Below are 26,919 nucleotides of genomic sequence, written 5' to 3'. Positions count from 1 at the left end.
TAGGGCAAGAAAAGAAACTTGATATTTGTCCATTGAGGAATCACAAATTCTTTATTGCCGCCCACGATTTTGGCGCAAACAATGCCAAAAAAACGCAAAGGCGAGACTAGTGAACCCAGATTGAAACTAAGACACTACACTACTAACGGACACAGAGCCTCTCTTTCTTCGCTCCACATACTGCCGCGTGCTCCCTCAACCTCCACAACTTCTCTCCCTCCTTATTAAAACAAACAAAAAGAAATTTGAAACAACCAAAATATAAAAAAAAAACTAACCATTACAAGCAGCACTCACTTCTCTCTGCACTAATTGCCACTCGAAGCTCACTCTCTCTCTCTCTCTCTCTACGGTTCCGCTATGGATGCGGCTCCGCAGCTCGTCTACGGCGGAATCGAGCCTCGCCACCGCTTCACCTTACCTTCACGCTGTCCATCACCGACTAGTATTACCGTACGAAAACGAGCCAACCGTGTTTTCGCTGTCGCAACTGAACCAAAACCTACTCAAACCGGACCGTCTAAATCATCCTCACCGGATAATCTTAATGGATCAACAAGGTCAGCTCCGTCTTCTAAAACTGTTAACGGAGTTTCATCAAGATCAACGCCTCCGTTAAAACCAGTCAACGGAGCTGCTTCCACAGTAAGTGTGACCGTTAAATCAATTTATTTGGTTACTTTCTGGATTGGAGTTATCAGTTGATTTACTTAATGTTTTTCTTTTTGAATGGCGTGGCAGAGGATTGGAGAAGTATCACAGGAAATAAAGAGGGTGAGGGCACAAATGGAAGAAAATGAACAGTTGGCGATACTTATGAGAGGACTACGTGGCCAAAATTTAAGAGATTCTCAGTTTGCTGATGATAATATTAAGCTTCGCTTGGTTGAGGTATCATTATGTAGGCATTATTTGGAATAAAGAATTCATTAGCAAGACTTCAAATGAACTAAGTTGAAATCTCTCTAAAACCATGTTACTTGTGGCGAGATTTCATTTTCTTTTTTAAGTTGAAAGTGATGAATTCTAGCAGCTACGAGGTTTTTAAACATGAGAATTAACAAAATAGATTTCAATAGAATTAATTGCCTTTTAGATTTTTCAGACAAGTTGATAAGAGTCTTTTTTTTTTTTTCGTCAATGATTTGTGGTTTTATAGGTAAAGTAGGTAAATAATTTTATATGTTTTGTTGTCATTTTGTTACAGGTTGATGAGAGCAGTGAATTTTTACCACTGGTATATGATCCTGCTAGCATCGCGTCTTATTGGGGAAATCGACCACGTGCTGTTGCAACAAGAATTGTTCAGTTGCTCTCTGTTGCTGGGGGTTTCCTTTCTCGTATTGCTTTGGATGTTATAAACAAGAAAGTCAAAGAGGTGAATCTTTCATGCCCAAGCTTTTTATTCGTACTGCTTTTGAATTATAAGAATTGGTTTTATAATTTAAAGTTGGTCGTTATTTATAAGACATGCATATACTAGTTTTGTTAAATCGTCACTTTTAATGTATGTTTGCTCTTCAAAATTCACCTGCCATTTCCTTTCTAACTGTTTTTACCTCCATTGTCGTTATCAGAATGAAGTTGCTAGAGCCATTGAATTAAGGGAAATTGTTACCTCTTTGGGTCCAGCATATATAAAACTTGGTCAAGCATTGAGTATTCGACCGGATATACTGTCACCTGTTGCAATGACTGAGCTACAAAAACTTTGTGATAAGGTACATAGTGCATTCCTTTCTTTTTCTTGCTTTATCCATTGCAGATATGCATTTGTAGGAAATTTCTTTGGCTATGCCACTGTGACAAAGAAGGTTAAGGTCACTCCCTTTCATTGCTAATTCTTTTTATTTGATGATGTATGAAGGTTCCTTCATTTCCGGATGATATAGCAATGGCTCTTCTTGAGCAGGAGCTTGGTCAGCCATGGCATGAAATTTATTCTGAGCTTTCTTCTTCTCCAATTGCTGCTGGTAGTCTCACTGTTCCGAGTTCTTGGAAGATTCTTGTTAGTTTGTTTAGTTACATATCCCATAATATTTATCCTTCTTGGGGTACTTCTATGGCAGCATCTCTTGGACAGGTATATAAGGGTCGCTTAAAAGAAAATGGGGATTTGGTAGCTGTCAAAGTACAGAGGCCTTTTGTTCTTGAAACAGTAACAGTTGATCTGTTCATTATACGGAATTTGGGTCTATTTCTCCGCAAATTTCCGCAGGTAGTGTTTCTTTACAAGTTTATGTCACATTTAATTCTTTGACTCTGAGTGTGTTCTATACTTGAAATGATAATATTCCAACTCCTTCCCTTCCCTATTTACTTTCCACTTTCCAGATCTCTGTAGATGTTGTTGGATTGGTTGATGAATGGGCAGCTCGTTTCTTTGAGGAACTTGATTATGTTAATGAAGGTGAAAATGGAACTCTATTTGCTGAAATGATGAGGAAGGACCTTCCACAGGTGAGTCTGATAAGCTCCTATTATCTCTTATTTTCTTTTTGCATCATCTGATGAATTAGTACCCTTGAACTTTGCCTGTTATGCACTATCTTTTTAAATTGAAGTTCTTGCGAAAGATAAAAGTAAAAGGTTTTATTATCTTCTTTGTTCTGAATATTTTGAGTGACATACTGGCACATGTACTGCACTACTTTGCATGACTTTGCTTTATTACTTATGTGGCAAAGAGAAAACGCAAGATCTTGACATTCTCATGGTGAATGAAAAGTACCCATGTAATGTTCTGTTGTATGAGGCAAAGAAATAGAACTTGTTTGCTGGAAAGAGTATATTATAATGGCCTTGCCTTTAATACGAATGAATGCTGTATTGGATTTGACATGTGCCGAAATGCAAGTTATTGCTCTGTTTGATGAACCATTATAGACGATGCAAAATTCACTTCTATTAACCTCAGAATGTGTTTCAGTTTATATATATGTGTGTGTGTGTGTGTGTGTGTGTGTGTGTCTCCGTCTGTATAAACTAATGAGAAAAAGTGAACCTAAATAATTCATTTGTTGGAATTTTTCTTCTTAGGTTTTCTTTCCTGCCAGTGATATCATTGAATCCTATAACTATTGTGTTTCAGGTTGTTGTGCCAAAGACCTATGAGAAGTATACTTCAAGAAAGGTCCTTACTACACAATGGATTGATGGAGAAAAACTCTCACAAAGTACAGAAAGTGATGTTGGAGAATTGGTTAATGTGGGGGTCATATGCTACTTGAAGCAGGTAATATGCATCATCAATGTTTCTAATTGTTTATTTCTCCATATTCTCTTTTGAAAGATACTAACTATAGGCTTACAGTTGAAGATGGTTTCATTTTAATTATTTTAATGGAATAATACTGACTGGGTTTCAAGTGTTAAGTGTCTCAACTGTTGGTATATTCATTTAGTTCGGATTAGCTTATAAACAGTATGTAATCTAATACTGTGACTGATTTTGCAGTTGCTAGATACTGGATTTTTCCATGCTGATCCTCATCCTGGCAACCTGATCCGCACTCCAGATGGGAAGCTAGCCATACTAGACTTTGGTAAAAATCTACTTCATGAGCACATATGGTGAAACATCATCTTTCAACATGATTAACTGCATCATTTGCATATTCTCATTTGAATGTTCCTCTGAGAATGTCTATTTTTTCTTAGATTATTGGTGAGCCTTTCCTGTTTCATCACTTGTAATTGTAGAATGGAATCTAATTCTCTCTTTCCTTATATGCTCCTCTTGATGATATAAAAAATCAGCTCTCAATATAATGTCACAAACAATCTTAGTTATCAGCTGTTTGAGCAGTAAAATCATAGATCAGACTGATATGAGGAAAAAAGAAAACAGATTGTGAAGACCCATGAAGACCCATTAATGTGGGACTCTTAACTGTGTTTCTGCTGTGACAGGTCTGGTCACAAAATTAACAGATGATCAGAAATATGGAATGATTGAAGCTATTGCTCACCTTATACATCGGGATTATGGTGCTATTGTTAAAGATTTTGTCAAACTTGATTTCATTCCCGAGGGAGTTAATTTGGAACCTATACTGCCAGTCTTGGCGAAGGTTTTTGATCAAGCACTTGAAGGTGGAGGAGCAAAAAATATTAACTTCCAGGAGCTAGCATCTGATCTGGCACAAATAACATTTGATTATCCATTTAGGATACCCCCTTATTTTGCTCTCATAATTAGAGCAATAGGAGTGCTGGAAGGTATTGCTTTGGTGGGAAATCCTGAGTTTGCTATTGTGGATGAGGCTTATCCTTATATTGCACAGGTATAAGTTTTGTGGCAGTAAATGATATCCTCTTAACCTTCTTTTTCAAAATGATTTCCGCATACATTACAATGCTTTTTATGCTTTTCCTTCAGTAGTAGTTGTGAACGTCCCTATTAATAGTTGTGATTAAATAACCTTGTTACTTGTTTCATATGGTTAACTTGAAACTTCAATTGCGCCATTCTATTTACTGCAGAGTAATTAACTAATAATGACCACATGTGAGCTGGTTGTGCATAGGTGGTATTTTTGCAACCAAAATTAGGTAGTCCATATGCTATTAGACTATACTCATTAGCCTCGATATACTATTTTTCTTTTTCCAAAATGGTATAATTGGAGGTTATCCTTTCTGTCTATTCTCAGAGGCTTCTCACTGATGAGTCCCCTCGTCTAAGGAATGCTTTACGGTATACAATATATGGGAAATCTGGTGTTTTTGATGCTGAAAGATTCATTGATGTCATGCAAGCCTTTGAGAATTTCATCACAGCAGCAAAAAGTGGAGGTGGAGAAAGTTTGAATGGGGATATGGCTGAGCTTGGCATTTTACAGAGTCAAAATAACTTTCCGGGTGTTGCACTAGCTGCATATCAGCCAATACAGCCAATTCAAACAAGGGCAGCCTTAGGATTTCTGCTTTCTGAGAGGGGCAATTTTTTTCGAGAATTTCTTCTGGACGAGGTATCTTGATGGGGGGCATTTTCTCCTAAACAGGGTCTGAGGTGGTTGTGCTTGGCAACTAAAATGCTTAATTATTTTCTGGTGCAGATTGTGAAGGGGATTGATGCTGTTACAAGGGAACAGCTGGTACAAATACTGGCCATCCTTGGAGTTGGAAATGCTGCACCTGTTTTCAGCATGGTACCTGGACCCTTCCGGCCTGCAGCACTTCTGCCAACAGTAACTGAAGAGGACAAAATTATATTGAATAATGTTCAGAAAATTGTTGAGTTCTTAACCGCAGGAAGTTCAGTATCAAGGACATCAAGTCAGGTACTTAATATTTGCAAAGTAAAACTCAAATTCTGGCTGTTTCAGAACTAGTGGTTTTTAAGTTCTGATTTTAGAAATTTGGTTCAAGTGATTGCTTTCTCATAAACATGTTTTTCTTTTCTTGTTTCCATTTCCATCTGGGCGTTTAACAGGATGTTAATGTTGCTCGGATCATACAAGAGCTTCTTCCAATTTTGCCAGGCATCTCAGCCAGAGTGCTCCCTGAGCTGCTCTCACGGCTTTCTTCTCGTATAGCAGCACGCATAATCAGGGATACATTTTTGTAGATGAAATTATTTGATACTAATTAAATCTCCAACTGTGCATAGATTTGTATAAAGGGCCGTATATAATTCCACTTTTTACATCTTTCGAGTACACTCTTGAGATAAAAACGCTGTATAGCTTTTGTAAGTTAAAGATCCTGGATGAGAGGGCTTGCAGTAACAACGCGTAATAGGTAGGTACAGTTTCGATTGCGAAAACTGATTAAATGTCGCCAATCCTCTTAAATCCTCTGGCCTTTCATGTGGCGTTGCGATTAAGAATCTTCCTTTCTACACATGGAAAGAAGAGAGAAAGCGAGAGATCCAAGCAAATGGTGCAGCTTCCTTTGTCATGCGGCTATCAGCCCCAGATGATGGAGATGCTTCAAAATTGTCCATTTGGCTGTTTAACATTTGCTGATGATATTTTCATTTGATTGCTTTGCCATTTTCAGCAAGGCTATGTACGCACTTTTCTATCAGCAAGTAGAACGTTGATCCAACGTGATTTTAATTTTAACTTTTCTCGACATTAGGAGATACTGTACAAGCATGGGGGGAGAATTTAATTTATTATGGTGTATAAAATCTGGAGAATTTCGGATATCAACAACAATGCTCTCAAGAGAATAGGGGCAGCCTCTGCTCGCCCGAGGCATATGAAATTATACTCCTCTTAAGTGGTGAAATGTGATGTGCCCCGTGAAATGCGGCAGCACGTAATATATTTAGAGGTCCCAAGTCGACCGAATATGCCTTCTGGAAACCATCCAAAATTGCCATCATGGTCACGTTTGCTGGTTTCCTTTCTGCTTCGTACTTTTTCAGGAGTGATACCTAAAAAAGGAAATTTTAAAAAATAAAAATATAAGATCCATCAATAAATATTTGCGATTTTGACTATTTTTTGTAGCATGTGATTTCTGAGCATATATAATAATGCAGACCGTCAATAAGAATACTATTCAATCATTCTTTGTACTGTGACAGTAAACAGAAGCCATCTCCATAAAAGACCCTGATAGAGATGAGTTAGGCTCTTATGCAGCTTCATCTGGTCATTAGCTAGTAATTCAAATGATATAACGGACTGTGATAATACCTTAACATGCCAATCTGAACTAATAGCTAATGAAGACTCAAGAAAACTGCACAAAGGAATTGCATTTCGTGGATTCATGTCTTATAAATAGAAATAGGCCACAAGCTAAAAACGAGTCCATGCATCTCGCTATGAAGGCTGCAAAGGACCTTAGAAGAAAAAAATTGTTTATCCAGTAATTCATAATTAAGGTGAGCATGTGAATACGTAAAAGAATACCATTATCAAAGAATTCCAGCAGAACTATGGCAGTCAGTGACCTATTCTTGTCAAATTATAAAATTAAGAAGATGACATACCTCCCCAATGTCTGTTCCTACAGCAATGCCCTCGGCAATGATTCTTGAAAGAGCAAATGCATCTCCAAAACCCAAGTTAACTCCTTGCCCAGCTAAAGGATGCACTGTATGTGCTGCGTCGCCAATCAGAGCAATACGTTTTGATGTATAATTCTTAGCATGCATTAAGGACAAAGGAAATGCCAGCCTAGCAGAAGCCAATTTGACCACTTTTGGAGGAACTTCAAAAGATTCATTAGCTGACACAACTGAATTTCCACTGAGCCATGTAAACATGTTTGCACCATCAAATAAGCTCGACTTCGGATGAGGACCATATCCATGATCTAGAGCATGGTTTACAGCTTTCACAAAATCATCTTCATTCATTGATTTGCAATCTGATGATTCCTTTGGATTCATAGTCCAAACTATGTTGCTAAATTTATCCCCAATTGGCAGAAGTGCAATTGGACCTGATGGGAGAAACCGTTGCCATGCGTATCGATTTTCTACAGAGTGTTCGACAGTGCAGATAACCGCATTCTGTGAGTAGTTCCACCCAGTTGTTTTAAATCCCGCTAATTCTCTAACTTGTGACTTGCCCCCGTCAGCTCCAACCTGTGCACATTATCAATGACCAATATTTTCTACTAGCACTTGCCGACAATAGAAATTAATACTATTTATGATGTATTTAGAAGGAATTATATCTTCTCCAGCATACAAATTAAATTACCACCAACTTTGCATATAGGCTGCTGCCAGCACTTAGTTCCAGCTTCGCCAGACGTCCCTTAATGTACAATGCCTCTGCTGATGATGTGCTGTCCACCTCTGTGGAGGAAGAGCTTTGATGTAGAGACATTGTAGTTAACCTGGAAGGGTAGATTGTCTTTTGGAAATCAGTATCCTGCGCAATTAACAGATTTTCAGTAGCTTCAAAAAAAAAAAAAAAAAAACCTTTATAGTAAACTTAGATCCTATTATTGATGCATCAAAAAAAGGAAAAAAAAATCCCCAACCATCCATCGGAAGAAAATATATACCATAAGGGAATGAACGGAAACATGCAGAAGACTGCATTGGTAATCCCATAATTTTCACAGATTATTATCTGGCTTGGCAGGAGACAGAAAGTAATAGGAACGCTAATATCTGGACTTGTATAGATAAAGAGTAGGACTTGTAAAAGGGAAACAGATTATTCAATCTTTTTTTACAAAGTGTCTCTTAAAAGCAAAATGTTCCTCAGATAAATTTTGATTCCCATTTATGAATATCACGTTCATTCATTAATCTAATGGAAGGAAAAAAAAAACATGTATTTACAAACTTATTCAAGTAATTAAACGAAAATATAAATAAGTACGTCTCAAATTATTATTAAATGCTACCTCACAGAAAATGATACACAAAAATCCCTCACATTTTAGTTCCCTGTTCTCTATAAAACTCTACATGTTGGAAGCAGAACACATGAAAAAGAAGAAGCAAGAACAGCATGACCACTTTCAATATAAAGAGATGATACTTCATATATTAGATATAGCGCCAAAGAGCCTAGCCCGAGAGACGAGTTCTCCAGTGTGAACCAAAATGGTCCCGCGAAGCCAGTCCCCGGATGGTCTAAGTCAATTTATAGGCAGATAATAGAATGTCGAATATTTTTTTGGGGAGCAATGTTTAGCCTAATCAACTAGGAGTGAACTCCTACACTCTCTTAAGTTTATAATATGTTAATATTTTAACTGGTGAGAGGAAAAGAAAATGGTACTACTGAACATTAAACTGCAAGGAAAAATAGGAATAATTCATAGGGAAGAAATCCCCAAGGAAAAGATAATCTCGTAGAAATAGACAGTTGGATGATGGGAAAATCCCAAAATGGAAGCTTAATCTATGCAAAATATAAGATGTTTTATCTGCAACTCTATTAGTTTTATGATACTTTAACCATGTAACATACCTCAACACGTGAGAGCAGTGAGCTATGAAGCACCTTATTCTCCACCACGCAACTGGATCATGAGTCCACATCAATACCGTCAAACACATGTGGCCAAAGCATTATGAGATGATATTTTGTTACGCGTGCTTACCCCAAATTATCTTTGTTTGCATCTCTTGCACTGTATTTTGTGTATCCTAAGCCAGTATAATCCCATACCTATAGAAAATCAAATATGATAAGTAATAATTAACAAAAATGTTTTTTGATACCTCATTTATCTTATGGACATAGTCTAACAATAATATCTTACATGTGGCTTTCTGGTGCAGTTTTGATGCAATAGAATAAAATCAAGAAAATTGTAAAGGTACAAATTTCTAAGAAATCACACCATAAAAAAGGAAACGAAAAGCATATAAAAGAGCAGCTCAGAAGCACATTCTGTTGTCTGAACATATGTGGTTCCGAGTGCAATAAGTTCTAAGAGTAAACTTGAATATAGTGTACAGGATGCATGGCACCAGCAGGGTTTTACTCTATTCAATAATTTGATGCATATGAAAAATATTAAATGTAATGCCAACTAAGTTAAACATAGATGAATTTCTAGAATAAATAAACGATGCAAAAACTACCTGCATCTTATCAAAATATGCATGTCGATGCTGCTGAACATATTGCCAAGCACCAATATCTGCAGACATCGTTGAAAAAGAAAACGGTATGTTAAGCCTGCTTCCGTTTTAATCAACAAATATTGTTAATTTGGCTGCGCTTGATATTTTTCAAGTCCTAATACACAAACAAGACCTCTAAAACAAACCTATCAACATATTGCAGCATATCAAATAAGGAAGAATTGAGCAGGATCTTTGAACTGTAGTAACAGCTTTCCTAAAAGACCATCTGGAGATTTCAATGTGATTAAAACTTCATGATCCTAATGACAGTAGTACTTAAGCAAGTTAAAAGAATTTCAAACCAAAAACCTCAATTAGATGATGTCAAACCTCAACTGTAAATGAAACTTTCAGTGAGAAGCTTCAATATGTGCTCAGTTAGATAAAAGAACCAATGCACAATAACAAACATAAATACCTTTAAAAAAAGATATAGTTGCTGGTGTGACTGTACTGACTCTTGGATCAGGTGAGTCCTCTCTATTGATGCTGAATTTACTTCCCAGAGCAGGATTGCTGTCAATGATTGCAACATTCAAATGTTTTGTCAATGGTGTGGTTGCTGCAAGCACAAAGTTAACATGATAAATCCAAATTACAAATTCAATTTCGTGAGTGAGAATAAACCAGATGAGTTTGTTTACAATAACTAAAATAGCTAGACAATCAATAAGAATGTTCCCATCGTCTGCTTGTTTTTGCCAAAATCAATTTCCACCACACAGTAGACTAACACCATCGCACACTGTTACCTATTTAAAGAACAAATTCAAATAAAGAAACAAAAAAATTTAAAAAAAAAAAATTTAAAGAAAAGAAGATACACACCCAAGGAACAAGTAAAAGCCATGCCAACCATGCCTCCTCCAACAATAGCAATGTCATATGGTTGAACTGTATGAGTAGAACTCTGTTTGTCCTTGTCCTCCTACAAAGATAACAATGCAACAATCAAATGCAATTTACTTCTCTTAAGAAAAAAAAGAAAAACCTGGAAAAACAATGATAGCTTCCAAGTGCATAAACACAAACAAGTAGTAACTTCTAGGCAACAAGCTAAAATGAATTCCTAAGGTTATGGCAATGGAAAAATGACGAGCCTTTGTTATAAGAAGCTACAATTTAAACAAAATTACTATCACCTTGTTTGGAAAGTCTAGAAATGAAAGAATTCACTTCTATTTGATCACTTCTCATGTTTGTAGACCTTGCAGTTAATTGAATTCAATTCTTTCAATTTAAAAGAAAAAGAAAATAAAAAAAGGCATTTTAAAAGACAAAATCATGCCAAAAGTCACATGATTTTGGAAGAATTTAACTCAATTACCCATGATTTGTTATAAACAAACACTCCTACAGCATTTCAATGAAGCAGGACAAAGAATAGCTCATACTAACTATAAATTCCTAAGAAAATATAAAATTACTTGTCTCCTTTTCATATAAGAAACACACAAAATATTGACTTACAACAAACACATGTAATAGCAAAGAAAACATTACATTATTATTATTATTGTGGCTAGAAGGTGTATTTACAGCAGCAGCACCACTACAAAAGTTCCTTAGAGGAACTTTCGATTTAAAAGCATTATCTTTAGCAGCAGCTGAAGCTTTTCTCGCGATTACTCTGCGATGTACACGAATAAAAATGAGAGAATATTTGGGAACCGTACACGGAAATACTTTATTTTGAGAACCGTACCTGTTCATTGTTCCAACTGAAGGTGCTGCTCGGTGTTTCTGTGCAATTTATGAGAGAGAGAGAGAGAGAGGCTTTAGAAGCTAGCAGTCAGTAGAAAGAGGCTTTAGAAGCTAGCAGTAAGTGTTGGAGAGTAGCATTGATCTTAGGTCCACAAGATATATGGGCTGGGCCATCACTACTATTTAGGCCTGGGTCTAATAGAGCCCATCATTTTACTAAATATGTATCTCACTGTCTTTATATTTAGGGCCCATCATAGTTACGTTACCGGACTGTTCACAAAAGACATGATTTTTTTTTTCAAAAGTTAAACCCTAATTTAATATAAATAAAAATCTGTATTGATGGGAGAATTGCAGGTCATTCCTATTGTCAATATTGTGAAACATAAAACAAGTGTAAAAGGGAATAAAATGAATTGTTGGCACCTACAAAAAAAAAAAAAAAACTACTCAAATTATATAATTGGAGGCCTCTTAGGCCTTACATGAAAAAAGAAACATCTCAAACATTTTACTTGCCGAAAAGAGAAAAGGACAGGAGGGCATGAGTAATACCAGAGCTGATCAAGAGTAAACCCAGAGGCACTTCTTCGTTTGGTAGACAGGCAAGGCCCAAAGCAGTCTAAGAAACAAACAGATTTAAAACAAAAAATAATTAAAATAAACATATATATAGTTTGGTGAAGTTTAAAATGATGATGTCTACTTTGAAAATGGTTTTCACTCATCATTAATTAGATTAAGATATCAGATAAATATAAATATAAAATTAGTGGGAAGATGGATTAGCAAAATCAAAACAAATTGATGGCATCAGAACAGATAGGAAATTAAAATGCCAAAGGGATAAAAAAAGATACTAAATACAATGATGCCATGTGACTTTAGCATCATATATGCAGAAAATAAACCCTGTAACACAGACACACAGCAAACAAAAAGAAGATCTTACATTACATGACCCCCTTTCTCTTTATCTTTTTTTTCTTTTCTTTTCTTTTTTCCCCCTACTTCTATGATCATCAAATCTCTTGCTTTCCCTCTGTACCCACTTGGTACATGCCCAGTGACAATGAAAAAGCAAATAATTACCATCTCCAACTGTAACACCAAAGCAATGAACATATACAACACAAACAGTCAAAAAGGGTAAAAGAGAAAAACCCAACACATCCCTTTTTGTTTCACCCATTTCACCACATTAATCATTGCTCGAGCACAAGCAAAAAAGAAAAACAACTCTAAGTGGGTGGCCATGAATTATGATTGACACACACACACACACACACACCTGCTTCTAATATCCAACCATCTTTTCCCAACCTGAATACCCAATACAATACAACCCCACCTATTATAAAATATATAAATAAAAGATACTATAAGGTCATCCCCTTTCTTTGATGCAAAGCAAAAACAAAACCCCCATAATTAATCATTTGGAGATAACCACACACCACTTTCAACAACATTACTTACTATACATTCTCTCCATTCATTTCATTTTTGTTTTGATCCGGTTATCAATCCTTTGCTCGCATAACTTTCAAGATACTGGCCGTAGAATCAAGAAAACGAAATCAATCTTTATATAGATAAAGAAAAGAGTTTAACCTTATTGACTGTACTCCTGGCGGCCTCAGGGCAGAATAGGTGCACAGCTCTAGTGTGCTCTTGCTATGTACCTTCTTCAAGGAACTATAGCAACAGAGGGGAAGAAAACAGCAACAGAAGCAACAACTATAGTAGCAAGAAGCAAATTCTTGAGGAAAAGGAAGATGGGGTCATGCAAGAATTGCCTAATAATCATTGTGATCAATTACAAGGGCAAGAAAAGAGCAATGGTGCAAGCAGTGGGTCTAATAATGGCCCTCACATTATTGAACCCTTTACTACTGCTGCTACTCTCAAGAGTAATCTCAAGAGAACTACTACAGCAGTTCTTGAGGAAAATAACCAATCAAGAAAGGCAGAAAAGAGGAAAGTAAGTTGGCCTGATGCACATGGCAAAGATATTGCTCATGTTCATGAGTTTGAGCCAAGGTAAAGAGAATTTTATCTTTCTTTTACAGTAGAGTATCTAGGGTTGATTGTCTCTGTTTTTTGGTGATTAAAGTCCCAACATTATTTCATTAAAAGAAATGGAGTCTGAATAGTGATAAGGGTATTTTACTATTCTTTTGTCTTAAAAGATGGTTATTATCTAGTGGTTATCTAACCACTGCTATGTATATGGGGCAGGCTTGCATGAGTTTGTTAAGCAATTGGTGATGCAAATCACGAGATTTGTTTTTTCTTGATTGAAATAATTAGTTGTCTGTCTTTAAAATTTACAAGTCATGGTAGTTGCTAAAATTTTTAAGAGGCACTGCTATTTCCATGCAATAATTATACCTTTTAACTTGCACTGAGTTCAGTAAATTTCATTTCTTTTCATAATCTTAATAGCATAAGCGAATATGGGGAGCTTGAAGGAGTAAGAAACTCTTGTATTTGTACAATTCAATGAAGCAAGAACTCCCAAGGTATGAAGACACATTGCTCCTAAATTATCATCTTCAGAATTCTGGTAACTTTATAGTATGTGCTTTATTCTTATTTCATTTCTTTAAAGATTGAATCTTCCTTAAATAACTTAAACAACTCTGATGAGTGTAATTCACATGTGATCTATGACCCTTTGCATCATTAAAGTCCATAGGTTATAGATAGCATTGTTGAGATTGCTTAAGACCGGGCAAAACCTTAAAGAGTACGCAACCAGACAGTTGCCATTCTGAATGGTCATTTAACAAGGCTTTTTCAACATTTTATCTCTCTTTGAAGGGTTTTAGGACTTAGGGCAAAATGCGGTTAGGAATTCAACAACAGAGTGAGCCAGAGAATTACCAAAATGAGTTAAATGTAGGCACTATCATGCCATAAATAGTGAGCAAGGTGCAAATTCTCAAGTGGTCCCTCAATGAAAAGCAGCCACTCCCAAAACGAGTTCAAAACAGCAAGAGTAAAATATTACTAACAGTAGATGTGCTCAAAGATAATTTGATTTATCATCTCAAATAACCTTTCGTTTTGAAGCATATACGATGCCGAAGTTCTCGGCTTGCTTTTGAAGTTATGGTTCAAAGCTTCAAAATACATGTTATGTACTTCAGAGATGATCATGTATAAGAATCTTATAAGTAAGATGTATTATCCTTAAAGTGCTTCTATAGACATAAATCAAATTATCTTTGAGCACGTATACTGTTAGTAATATTTTAGTAGAGACATTGGGTATTTGGAAAAGTAAAGGACTCGTTTCAGAGTAGCAGATGGCAGTGCAAATGTCAAAGAATTTCTAGTTCTTTGAACCCAACCTGTGTTTTAGCAGCTCAAATGTCTTAAACTAAATTCTCAATTGGCTGTGAAGTCTTTTGATCAAATTTTCAAGCCAACAACTCTAATGGACAAAGGTAGTTGTTGTCTTGTTGATTTGAGTGGAGCAAATCATTACGTAGCCTACTCCTAATGTGTCCATAATGGGGGGGAAAGAAAAGAATTAACAAAAAAGAAGAAAAAGAAAATCTATTTCTTTAGTAGAATGCGAAATTCAAAAGCACATGCGACATGTTATATCATCCTTTGAAGGGTATATGTGACATGTGTTGCATCATCAACCTGATAGAAAGTTATCAAATACTCATTTTTGAACTCGCTGGGTCCATTGCTTATCATGGTGTTTGCTGCATGCCTCTGAGAAGCCTAATAAGTCTGAACCAATTTGGAATTTAAAGCATCCCATCTTTCAGAAAAGGGGAGCCAAGCCAGGGATTTGCCTACTGTAAAGTAAAAGCTTAAGTAAACTTAAATATGGATGGCCAAGACATTTTTGTTAGGCCCCATGTGTGTGTGGCCGAAGATGATAGGAAAGAACAAAGATCTTAATTTGTCTATTTCTGCTGCAATACAAATGGTCAATTTAGAGAAACTGATTTCACTGGCCAACGCATAGTGGGGCTAAATGTTATGGACAAGCCATAAATTTCTCACCTGGCCACCTCCAGACACTGTAATAATAAGTGCATGTTAGAATACTTCATGCATGTAAGAGTACCAAAAATTTTCTGATAGTTGAAAAGCATTCCACTGAAGCAGGTTAAATGGCATAGGTTTCAACATTTCCTAATTTCTAAAATCTGTTTGTCTGTATAGTGCGCTGAAGTTAGTTTGCTTTTTCATTGTTATCTTACAACTGCCATTTTCTCCATCTGCAGGTGGATAACATTAGACAGCATTCACATTCTAGCTACTCTGTATTCAAACCTGAAGCCCATTGAATTTTAGCAAGCCCTAGCACATTAGAAAGAGATAAACATAGAGGAAAAGCAAAATGTAGAGAAATCAATGAAATGAAATTGGCTTCCATGTTTTGCAAGTAGCAACTCCCTTTTCATTTTTCTCATTTATTTCGTTGATTTTGGGATGTCTGAAGACAGGTGCTATTAAGGCCTCAAATGGAATTACAAAGGTCAATCCTGAAGCATATGTGCCCTGAAGCAAATTCTCAAGTCAAAAGCTTCCAAAAATAAAATCTGTGGAATGTCAAGGACTTCTTAAAATTTTTATTTCTGTTCTTAATTTGAGTCTCGCCAGAAGCAGATTTTCTCTCCATCCTCAAAATAGATAAATAAACAAAACAAACCATTCACGGATAAACAATTAAAGCATATATTATTATACAGAATTACACAGACAAATTACCAGCCCCTATAACAAAAACGAACCTGCAGAACAGTCTTCAGGCTCATAAAATTCAGTCATGGTAGATAAAGAATGACATGAAAGTCTTGATGGTGTTAAAAGGAGAAGCTGAATGATAGATAAACTCTACGCACCACAGCTGTAAGTAGAACTTGCTCAGTTTGGTCAGTCACTATTGTAAGAGTTAAACAAATCAGTCACATATAGAGGTTAATCAAAGCAATGAAAATGGTGTATACATCTACTTGTAAGAATCACAAATATTTCTTTCTTTCTTTTCCAAAACCCTCCCACAATGATATACCAAATTTACCCCAAACAAAAGGGATCAATGTATTTTCATCACAGTATCACAATCTTATGAAACACTAGTTTCCCTACTTGGTACCTGCTGAGTTCACCGTAAGCTAGAAGCTTTCTTTTACATTTTGATTTACCTGAGAAACCCAGCATCAACAATGATTCTGACTTCTTGCCTTTTTGGATTTGTTCTTCTCCTGCATCTTCTTTTTCTTTGCTTCAGCTGAAATCCAACTGTAATCTGGAGGGACGACAAATGGGTCTTGAACATTCTCTATTCTACTGCTAGACCCATTGGTTGATGAAATAGGCCGGTACGGAGCTTTAATCCACTGAAACCAGGATGAACTTGATGACTGACTCACTGTTGGGCTTTCCCGTCCAGCAGTAGGGCTTGACGGAGGTGTTGCAAATTCATCCAGTGGCTGTAACTCTTCGAGCTTTGTAAATGTAACCAGTACCCTGATGGTGGGAACTACTGGGATAGCAACCTGAATGTAACAAGGAGTGCTCTCAAGATTATCTAAAAGAGAACAAAATAAAACTGATATATAAAACAGAAGTTAGTTCATGAAAAGAGCAAGGACATTGGAATCAGTTCTATGAATGGTAATTTGATTTATTCTGAAATCTCACAAGGACAAGAATTACACTTCTACCAACTTGTCCAAGTACAAAACATAATGTAGTTAGATCAATATCAGGAACCCAAAAACTATGAAGAAAAATGCACGAGAGACTATGCAACGATTAATACTGCAAAAAAATTTAATGACAACAACATGGTATATATAGAAAGTCACTTTAGTATTAGTAAATAACTCCAAGTTGGTTAATAGATGGATCTCAGTTCAGTTGCTAAAAGAACCTAACCCACACTAAGCTAACAAGGGAATTGATTGCTACTAAGTGCAAAAGTTGAAGGCATAATTGTGCAGCCTTTTCAGTTTGGGTACTGACCTAGTGATACCAGAATGCCTTGATTCAGGGGATAGACTTGAAATTTTTCCCCTAATTAGAACCTATTGCCCATCTACTCTGATTTTCTCCAATCAGTACAAGCACCATAACAGTTGCAACAAAAGTTGGGCACTGTGCATAACAACAGAGAACTTATCCTGTTTGGCCATAAATATGTCACCTTAGATATGATATCTAGATACAGATCTAAAATGCCATCTACGAAGGATGTTTAGGATAAAAAAAACAGTCGCAAGCCTCAAAAACACTTTTCCTGATGCTTCTCTGCCAGAGACTAAAACATCTATCAATTCAGAAAGCTCTCCCCCACTATCAACTTCCTACTTAAGTTCCTAGTTCCTCTAACATGTGTCCCTTTTTTCACCTTTCATGCAAAGCATATAACAGCATCAATATGCATTATACATGAAAAGGTTGGAACTTAAACAGGATGTCTTTTAGTTCAGATTAGAGAAACCACTCCTTCAAAAGTACAAAAATTTCTCTCCCGCATGCAAAAACAGAAATGAAGCATACAAGCCCCAATCTCTTCAGCTGCTTTCAAATGTATCCTCAAGCAACTCCTTTATTATTCTTGGAGGCAGTCAACAAAAGAAAAATTAAATTCACTATTCAAAAGCAACTTCACAATGGAAGAATAAATATCAACACTTCTTTCCCTGTGAAACAAAACACTTAATAGCCAAAAGGAAACATTTCTTCTCTCCTGTTTGGCATTTTTGAGCCAGATCCATCTGAAGTTGAATTCTGTCAGGCCATATTAGCATGGTATTATTACTTAATTAGTCACTGAGTTTCCTTCAGTTGAAAATTGCTAACTCCATGGAAAAAAGAAAAGAGAAAAACAGTTCAGCAAGCAGACATCATATTTCACCCACAAAGGTGTTAGAAGAGTCTATGTTTCTTTACCGTAGGTAGTTCGGTATTGTCTTGGCTACTAAGAAAGACAACTTAATAGTTGTTAGGGTCCAAGAAATGACATGTGCCGTTACAGAATTTCACAAGGTATAATCATGCCCAAAAGATAAATTTAGACAGCAGCAAACTTGCCCCAAAATTTTTAATTACTGGTGGCAAAGACTCGGAACTATATCATTTGAAGAAAATCAAATTTGGACATACTCAATTTCTAAAATATTCAGATTATTTGATGAAAGGTTTAAGCTCCAACAAGCCCAATATGAACAGTCACATATAATTGCATAACTCTAAATTAAGGCCATTATAATTTGCTTGCATAGCTGAAGTCAAGAACAAGTTCATATACATGCCCATAAATTAGCAACAGACTAATACATGCACACATTATAAGCAATAGTCAGTATTAGTTTAACATTGAGTTAGAAGAGATTTGAGGAAAAAAAGATGAGCAGAATTGTGATGTTTAGAGGAATGAAGACAATCATGATTGATGTTACAAATACTGAGTGGACGTCTGAACCAAACGCATTCTTCTTGTCTTGTCTGCCACCATTCAGAACCTGGGGTGTGGTCAGTAACCTCGGGCAAAAGAAGAGCAGCGGAAATTATGACCATGTAGACAATAATATTGACAATCAAGAGAATCGACACTTAGAAGCCAAAGAAGCATCAACCTTAAATTGTTCAAATACCCGAGTATAAACCAAACAGTTAGAGTTAGAATTCTATTGAGATGTATACGGCTATCCACATCTGAACATCTTGGTCCTCCAAGCTATAGATTGCTCAGTAAAGCTTCAAAGGAAACACACTTTTTCAGGAAGTTCTGAGGATGGGCAAGACCAATGATGGAAGTCAAAGTCACACAGTTCTATGAACTCATTAAGAAAATCAAGGTATTCCCAAACCTTAACACAAAAATCAGAAAAATAATTTGATACTAAATGGTAGAAAAATGGAGTTTAATATTACTCAAGCAACAATGAAGAGACAATTAAACTAATCAACAAGCACCTTAAATTACAACAGTTCTGCGTTAACATTGAAACAGATAGAAAGAAAGTAGCATACCTTCACAGGAAATGTTCCCATTGGAAGTTTTGTCGTGAGGAGCTCTCTTAAACGACGAATTGCCTTAACCTTATTTGCTAGAATGTCAAGCAATGGAAGCAGTTCTTCAGTTTGTAATGGGAAGTTTGGGGAAAGCCACAGAGTAGGTCTCAATCCCTTCTTATATTCATTCTCACGACTTCCTTCTTTGCGTCTATTATTGCTCTCAGAACTCATAGAAGTGGATGTCTTGGTATCTCTCCCTTTTCGGTGTTCATCCCTCACAACAATCTCAACGGAATGTCTTCCTGGTTTAATCTGACTTTCAGATGGAGAGTCCCCAAGTAAATCACTCACCTTCTCATCCACACAAAGAGAACTTCTTGGTGGAACAATTTTCTTCTGCCCTTCAACTTTAGCATCTCTTTTTCTCCAACCACCAAACCACCCTTTCTTTTCCTGCTTAGTCTCTCCATTCCGGTAACCATTCCCATCTTCAATTGGAATGTCCCTGTCCCTTTGGTCATAACAGCTATGACGATGAGCAATAATTCCATCACCATTTTCATTGGCCAATTCTAATGAATCCAATTTAAGTGCAACTTCAAGTTGTCTTCTTTCTTCTTCTGTCAAAATGTCACTGAGCTCCTCACTCTCTGTTTCATTCTCATTGCACGATGAGAAGAACTCATCATCCGTCATAGCCCCTGGAACCCTTCTAGATTTAATGCTAACAACTACATTGTGCATATCATAGACCTTTGCCTTCCATGGTCCCACCAGTTCAGTTTTTTCCTGCCGTCTCCATGTCAATTGTGGCAAAAGAACTGCCTGAGTCACATCAATTCCCGGCCTAAAAATATTAGTCTGAGACATTGCAGCCACTTCTTGGCGAACCTCTTCTTCAGTTGCTGGAGCACCAGCACCATCCAGAGCATTCATGACCTCCTTATCCTTATGCGAGATCATGCAAAGTGACCCAGCAGGAACTTTCCCATCCTCAGACCCATCGCCAAGGAAAAGAATACTCTGATCTGAGCGCTGAATCCTAAAACCATCAAAGCCGGCCAAAGTCATGTCAGCCCTCAAATTAGCACCCCTCTTCCAAATTTTGTAAGTATCTGATGGTGCAATCCTTGAAATGAAAGGTATGACAGAACTCTCAAAATGGAACGTAATTTCCATATAGAAGTCTCTCATCCTTCTCATGGTCGCCACCAAACGAGGCAACCTCCTACACCATTTTGCCCATGCCAATGGCTGGTAATGTCTTACTATGATCATTGCTATACCCTCTTCTCTACTGCAAATGGCTTCTTGAAGTGCACTCCACCCCTGCTCATTCTGCAGACTCCAATCTGCACCAGCAACCATAAGCATCTCAGTTGCAGTCTCATCCCCCAATTTGACAGCCAAGTGAAGAGGAGTGTCACGGTTAGGTACATCACGCCTGTCAACCACAGCAGAGATAGCATCAGCTTTCTCTTCCTCAGCCATTGAAACTGCCTCAGTCCGAATCTCAGCAGGGTCACAAAGTCTTGGAAGGGCAGCAAGTATCTTCCTGAGACTGGCAAAATCTCTAGTTGCAATGGCCTTATGTACAGGACTGTGGGCATATTTTGAAATATCAATCCCCGCCATGCCTCAGGAGTGTATATAAAGATCAAGCTAGACCAATTATATACACAATCAAAACCCCAATTCAATCATCCAACACCCAAAACTTGATTGTATATGATTGGTGAATACTGCCCCACAATTATAACCTAAAAACAAAAGAGTAACATAATCAACACTCATCAACTATTTTCTCCTAATAAACAACTGAATTCTTAACAGAAGAAAAGAACCCAGTTCATACCTAGTCACCAATTATGATAATATGAGAAATTTCTGAAAAATCTTCACGAAAATAGAAACAAACTGTCCAAGTCACATCAAGGTAGTTCGAGAAGAAAGACAGTTGCAGCTATCATCAAGAAATACAAAAGCAAAGAATCTTGAGCGTCCCAAAGCAAGAAAAGTATCCAAGAAACCAAGAAATCTCACCTTCTTCTTCTTCTTATTCCTTCTATATGACTCTCTTCTTCTCCTTCAAAAGAAACCAAAGATGCTGCACAAAGAGACTAAAGCACCAAAACCCCACTAGAGATAGATCCTTGTGATCCAATCCAGATCAGACAAACCCAAGAACATGCATGTGGGGGTGTGAAACAAATTTTTTTTGTATTAGAAAAAAAAGAAAGAGTACTAAAGAAAATTTACATTAGAAAGGCAAGGTAAGGAAATAGAAAAGAACCAGAAGCGAGAGAGGAATTGAAGAAAGTAACAGAAACCCATGAACCAACCAAAACCCCAAGAAATATGAAACAGTAGTAAAAAGAAAATTTAGAAAACCAAAAGAAAGAACCAAAATTGCTTATGTATTGCAAAAAGGTAAAAACCCAAAAGAAGAATATCAAAAGTTATAAGCTATTGCTGCTACAAGTATTTCTTTTCACAGACAGAGAAAGCAAAGTCTCCAAAGAAATAGAAGTTAAAAAAAAAAAGTGGGGACCTTTAAAAGATGGTGAAAATGGTGGATTAGTTTCATGTGACTGGAGAGCTGGATAATAGCAAGAAGGAGAAGATTAAAAAAAATAATAATATTTCAAAAATTTCCCTTTATTTATTCTTTTTCTCTTAAAAGAGTTAATTGATTAATTAAGAGGATAAAAAAGAAGGAAATGTGAAAGGGAGAGACTAGTCATAGGCTAATAACAGGTCAGAGATACAGATAGTCCAAAATGGGAATTGGCCAAAACAGAGTGCATGTGGGTCCCATCATATTAGGAACTTGTCTTCCCATTTCCATAATAATAAATAATAATTCTTCTAAGAAAATTATATCAGTATTTGGATTTTGCTTTTCTAGATATTTATTTATTTTATTCTCATTTAATACAATGTTGACTAGTTTAACCAGAGAATTACTCTAATAGATTTCATTTTAAAAATGGAAGTTACTTCAAGTTAATGTTTTTTAATTAGTACTAATTAGCTGCTAGGGCTTTTCTATATTGTGAATTTGCCATTGAGTGCTAGCAATATTTTTCTATGCATTTTATATATCCCTCTAATAATTAAAAAAGGTACATTTGTCTGTCCTTTTTAAATCTTGGCTTCTTATTCATCATTATACATTTACTTTTTTTAACAATCTATAACTCCATCTTTTTATTTTATATTTTTCTACATTTTTGTTTTAAATGTTTGTCTTAATTCATTAAACAATACATTCTTTCTTTTTTTTTTAAACCTAAACAATACTTTCTTTTTGGCATAACTAAACAATACTTGTTTCTAGATAAATATAAAATATACATATTAATATTATAGATTAGGGAACAGCAACAAAGGAATGAAACTTTAGTGTTTTTACTAGTTGTATTTTTTTTTTATTAGCTCTAATTACTAATTAAATTTTAAATTTTAAATTTTTTAATTATTTTAAAATTTTAAAATAAATATTTATATTTTCAATTTATTTTTAAATTATTTTAAAAAATACTTATTAATAATATTTTTTAAAATTTTATAATGAAAAAAATAATATGACAAATCAATTCTCTTACTAATATAAAATTACAGAGTCAATAAAAATTTATTACATTTAGATCAGTATATATGATATTTTTAATGGTTATATTATTAAATATGGAATAAATTATTTTTGTTGATTCTTATATATTAAAAAATATTTTTAAAAATAAATATTTATTTTAAAATTCTAAAATAATGAAATAAAATTATTAAAAAATATAAAATTTTAAATTTAATTTATAATTAGACCTATTTATTACTATTGCTATATTAGTATCGTGAAAATAAACTAAAAATAATATAAACATAATATTTTCAAATCAAGTGATATAAGTTTACTATGCATCGCGAATAATGAAGAAATTTATTATAGCCTGTATAAATCTAGTAAAAGCAAATAAGTAAAGAAAAAAAAAAAAAAAATAAGCGACTAAGGTATAACTTGGAAACATTGTCCAAGAAGAATAAACGTAAAAAGTAAATGACCAATGTTCTTGTGAAAGTGAAAGACATGTGGCTCCTTCATATTGGAAGTGTTATTAAATATACATATAATATATTTTAATTTAATTTAAATTTTATAAATAATTACGTTAAAATTTTTAAAATAATATTTTATTATTTATAAAATTCAATACTTTAAATTTACTCTAAATATATATATATAGTTATAAATATTTTTTTATTTATATACTAAATTAACTGATAAATAATTTCAATTTATTAATTTTAAATATAAATTATATAATATAAGACATTTAAATATCAATTTTATTTTCTAATTCATGTATAGTTTGGTAAAAAGATGCTACATAGAAAAGTATTCTTAACATTCCTCTCAAATTGCATATGGTTTTCATGATTATGTCACTCTTCGCATGTGTTATTTTGACTTTTTATAAATTATAATATAAGGAAGAGTATTGATATCGTTTGAACAGTTTCTCCTTTTTCTTCTCATTTTGCAAGTTTCTTTGTTTCTTTTAACTTCTTTTGTAAAAGCAACAATTTTTTCACTTGAAAGTTGTTGAGCTTCTGAAAAGCATTTTACTTTTAGTATTTCACCACTTTGTATTCCATCAGTTTTTTTTTTTTTTTTTTTTTTTTACTTTTCTTAAAAATAAATAACCCATTAAAGCATGAAATTAATGATTGAAATTTCAAAGCCATTTGCCACAGGAGTGAGTAATTTCACTTCGGTCCTTCCCTCATTCAAAATATGTCATTTTGAACCACTAAAACAATTTATAAAAGTTTTTGCCATTTATTAATTAATTAAACATCTAAAATGTAATATATATGATAGTACTTATTGCTTTTACTTTGTCAATCTTCCTCGAGGCCCTCGTAAAATGCAGATGCCAAGAAATTGAAATTTTTTATACCTCTTTAACATATTAATTTGAGTTGTTTAATTGATACGAACAACTTTTATTATTTCTTAAATCTTCTTTTGGATAAATTTATAAAATAATTACAATTTGGGCTGATAAAAGATTTATAGTAGAATTAAGACTGTTGACATGGTTGCTTATTTGGATTAAAATGTTATTCAAAATTAAATATGAAGCCTTTTCTTTTGACAATTTTGGCTAAACATTAATATTTTCATAATTTCATTTTCTCAACTTATCTTTAATTCATATTTAAAAAATAATTACTGGATATAAAATATTATTATTATACTTTTTGATGTTTTTACATTTAAATTCATTTAAAAATTAAATTTTCAAAAAGGTCTATATAATTTCAATTAAACATAGTATAATTTTTTAATTGGGCAAAAAAAAAAAAAGGAAATCTCAAAAAATCACGAAAATCACTGTCTTCTTCAGTTTAGGACTTCTTTTACTAAATTAAGAGGAGGGAACAACACTCTCTATTAGAAACACATTTCTCATTAAAATACGACATTGAGAAAGGAGGGTTTTTTAAAATAAAAATTAAATAAATATGTAGAATTAAGACATAACAAATATTGTTACAGTCCTAAAAGCACTGATAATCCCTATTTTCTTAATCTTTCAATTATTATTTTTCTCTGGGAGTTTCACATGATATATATAGTCTCTGTTTTTCCTTCAATTTCCATTGATTATACCTTTTTCTTTTCATAGCTTGTCATCAACTATTTTCGTTGTTCTTTTTCTCTCATTTCTCAATTTGACGATTGCTTCAGTTTTTATTTTTCAGTTTCGAGATACTTGTATTATTTGATGGTGAGATTTTATTTAAAGTAATGACGTATTTAAAAGGAATATTTAGAAAAAGAAAAAAATAAGTGCATCTATGAATGTACAGTGAAAAGAATGAAACAAATAGACTTTAATTGTTCAATTGAAAATAAACCATATTAAAATGTGATCGTACTGATTTTTTGTTGAGCAAAATCGTGATTAGATATTCGATTGAAATCATAAAAAAATTTATTTTATTTGAGAAAAAGATACGAGAGATAAAATAAAATGAAAATGATAAAGTTAAAAGATATATTTTAGTGTTATGAAATGTATTGACTTATTAATGTGTAATTCATTTAGAAATTCTATTTATTTTATTAAAATTTAGTTTAATTATAACAAATTCTATATAAATTTAATTATATAAAATATTAAATTAGCTTTTATTCTATCTAAAGTATATAAATTTTAAATTCTCAAATAAATTCCATATATATCTTATAAATTTCAACCAAACGCTAGTGTTTGACGATCGTTAAAAAGATCTTTTACAGAAGAAAGGAAAAAATGTTTAAGGGCTCCATATATATAAATAAGATAAAATATGGAGGAGGACTGAATAGAAAGAAAAGTGAAAAAATTGGGAGCTATTTGCTTTGGGCATGTATTATGATTATGGTGGTGCTCTTTATTGGACAAGTCATAACTATCATATCCACAGAGGCAAAAAGAAGTCAATAGCCTAAGCTTATAATAAACATTGGCCATAAGTTTATAACAAATCAACCTCATGATTTCTCATCTAAATTTTCTGCCCTTTTTTCTTTTTTCTTTTTTCTTGAGTTAACTAATCATCATCATTTTGTCCCACTTGAAAGACATTTCCAATTCCCATTATTTAATTTAATTTATATTCTTTTATAAGCTCTTATTTCTTATGAGCTTGTAATAAATATAAGCACCACGCCACCACTCAAATTCTTCTTTTTTTTTTTTTTTTTTTGGGTGCTTGCTAAAGTTTCCTGTCGGTGCTTCCTGTTATGACAAATATAACTGTAACCACCTGGTGGGTGCCCCCCGCCCCAAATAATAACATCATTACCTGAATAACAAACTTTTGGTAGATTCTCCCAACAAAGTTTTAATACTAACCACACACATTTATAAATAAATATAACAGTAAAGCACAGTAGTTTTTAATAGCCATCTTGATATTGTTATTGGTGCTAGGAAGCAAATTTGTAAATTATTTTTTATCCAAGTTATTTTAATTTACATACTTTTTCTAAAAAGGTAAAAAAAAAAAAAAAAAAGTAATTTTAGATGAGTTATAAATACAGTGAGGATAATCTTGGGTTTTGATGGGTTTTGTTATTATATTTCATAATTTTAGATTAATAATCATTTGTGTACAATAAAACAAGTAAAATTAAGTCAATTTGGATGAACTTATGTAACCAAATGATTATAAGATGATAATATGCATTCTTTACTTTTTTTCTAATTTTCTTTTTTGAGGGAAGCATTATTTGCATGTTGCTAATTACAATGAATATAGATATCTTAGTCTAATAAATAAATAAATCTTTATTCTCAATGAAAACAATATAATTATTTTTTCCAATAATAGTGAAATAATGGATTGCAGGGATTCCATTAGTAAGAACAATGGGTTCTCATTAGGTTAGCTTGAATAATGTGACATGTTCCTTGAAAGTTCCAGGGCTGTGAATACCTTTTTTTGTCTTTCTCAGTTTAGACAGAATATATAAACTTTTATATATATATATTTTCATGTACTTTCCATCCATATATTCCTCTCTTTCCCCTTCATTTTTCTTTCCCTCTTTATTTATTTATTTATTATAATGCAACTTTCCATGATTCTTT

At 34.1% G+C, this 26,919-nt stretch overlaps 3 protein-coding genes across 7 annotated transcripts; 1 reads left to right on the top strand and 2 right to left on the bottom strand.

The window, feature by feature from the left end:
* The first annotated feature begins 109 nt into the window (after positions 1–109).
* Positions 110–5,663, top strand: LOC8280696 (uncharacterized protein sll0005). The gene is made up of 13 exons (XM_002518082.4): positions 110–645; positions 742–891; positions 1,208–1,378; positions 1,578–1,721; positions 1,868–1,973; positions 2,070–2,218; positions 2,335–2,460; positions 3,092–3,235; positions 3,458–3,545; positions 3,913–4,286; positions 4,656–4,973; positions 5,061–5,285; positions 5,438–5,663. Exons 1-13 carry the CDS (start codon positions 361–363, stop codon positions 5,570–5,572), a joined length of 2,415 nt encoding a protein of 804 aa, XP_002518128.1. The 5' UTR covers positions 110–360; the 3' UTR covers positions 5,573–5,663.
* A 428-nt stretch (positions 5,664–6,091) lies between these two features.
* On the bottom strand, positions 6,092–11,415 carry LOC8280858 (ubiquinone biosynthesis monooxygenase COQ6, mitochondrial). The gene is made up of 10 exons (XM_002518083.4): positions 11,271–11,415; positions 11,069–11,195; positions 10,394–10,493; positions 9,984–10,127; positions 9,521–9,579; positions 9,034–9,101; positions 8,901–8,952; positions 7,671–7,844; positions 6,953–7,552; positions 6,092–6,388 (listed from the first exon to the last, which is right to left on the bottom strand). The coding sequence occupies exons 1-10, from the start codon at positions 11,276–11,278 to the stop codon at positions 6,173–6,175; spliced, it is 1,548 nt and encodes a 515-aa protein (XP_002518129.2). The 5' UTR covers positions 11,279–11,415; the 3' UTR covers positions 6,092–6,172.
* A 4,810-nt stretch (positions 11,416–16,225) lies between these two features.
* Positions 16,226–21,828, bottom strand: LOC8265624 (ankyrin repeat domain-containing protein 13C). 5 transcript variants are annotated; one of them, XM_015718611.3, is made up of 4 exons: positions 21,317–21,814; positions 21,129–21,236; positions 19,289–21,033; positions 16,226–16,806 (listed from the first exon to the last, which is right to left on the bottom strand). In XM_015718611.3, the coding sequence occupies exons 3-4, from the start codon at positions 20,906–20,908 to the stop codon at positions 16,468–16,470; spliced, it is 1,959 nt and encodes a 652-aa protein (XP_015574097.1). In that variant the 5' UTR covers positions 20,909–21,033; positions 21,129–21,236; positions 21,317–21,814; the 3' UTR covers positions 16,226–16,467. The 5 variants fall into 5 exon arrangements, 4 of the variants coding, with proteins under 4 accessions (XP_015574097.1, XP_015574096.1, XP_002518131.1 ...); XR_007217333.1 differs by lacking the exon at positions 16,226–16,806 and adding exons at positions 17,786–18,796; positions 18,892–19,012 and having other exon boundaries at positions 21,129–21,828; XM_015718610.3 differs by having other exon boundaries at positions 21,129–21,814.
* Between the last annotated feature and the right edge of the window lie 5,091 nt (positions 21,829–26,919).

This window comes from Ricinus communis, chromosome 9 (assembly GCF_019578655.1).
Source record: "Ricinus communis isolate WT05 ecotype wild-type chromosome 9, ASM1957865v1, whole genome shotgun sequence".
Classification (NCBI taxonomy): domain Eukaryota; kingdom Viridiplantae; phylum Streptophyta; class Magnoliopsida; order Malpighiales; family Euphorbiaceae; genus Ricinus; species Ricinus communis.
The sequence above is the reverse complement of the archived record's forward strand: the minus strand, read 5'-3'. Positions and strand labels throughout refer to the sequence as shown.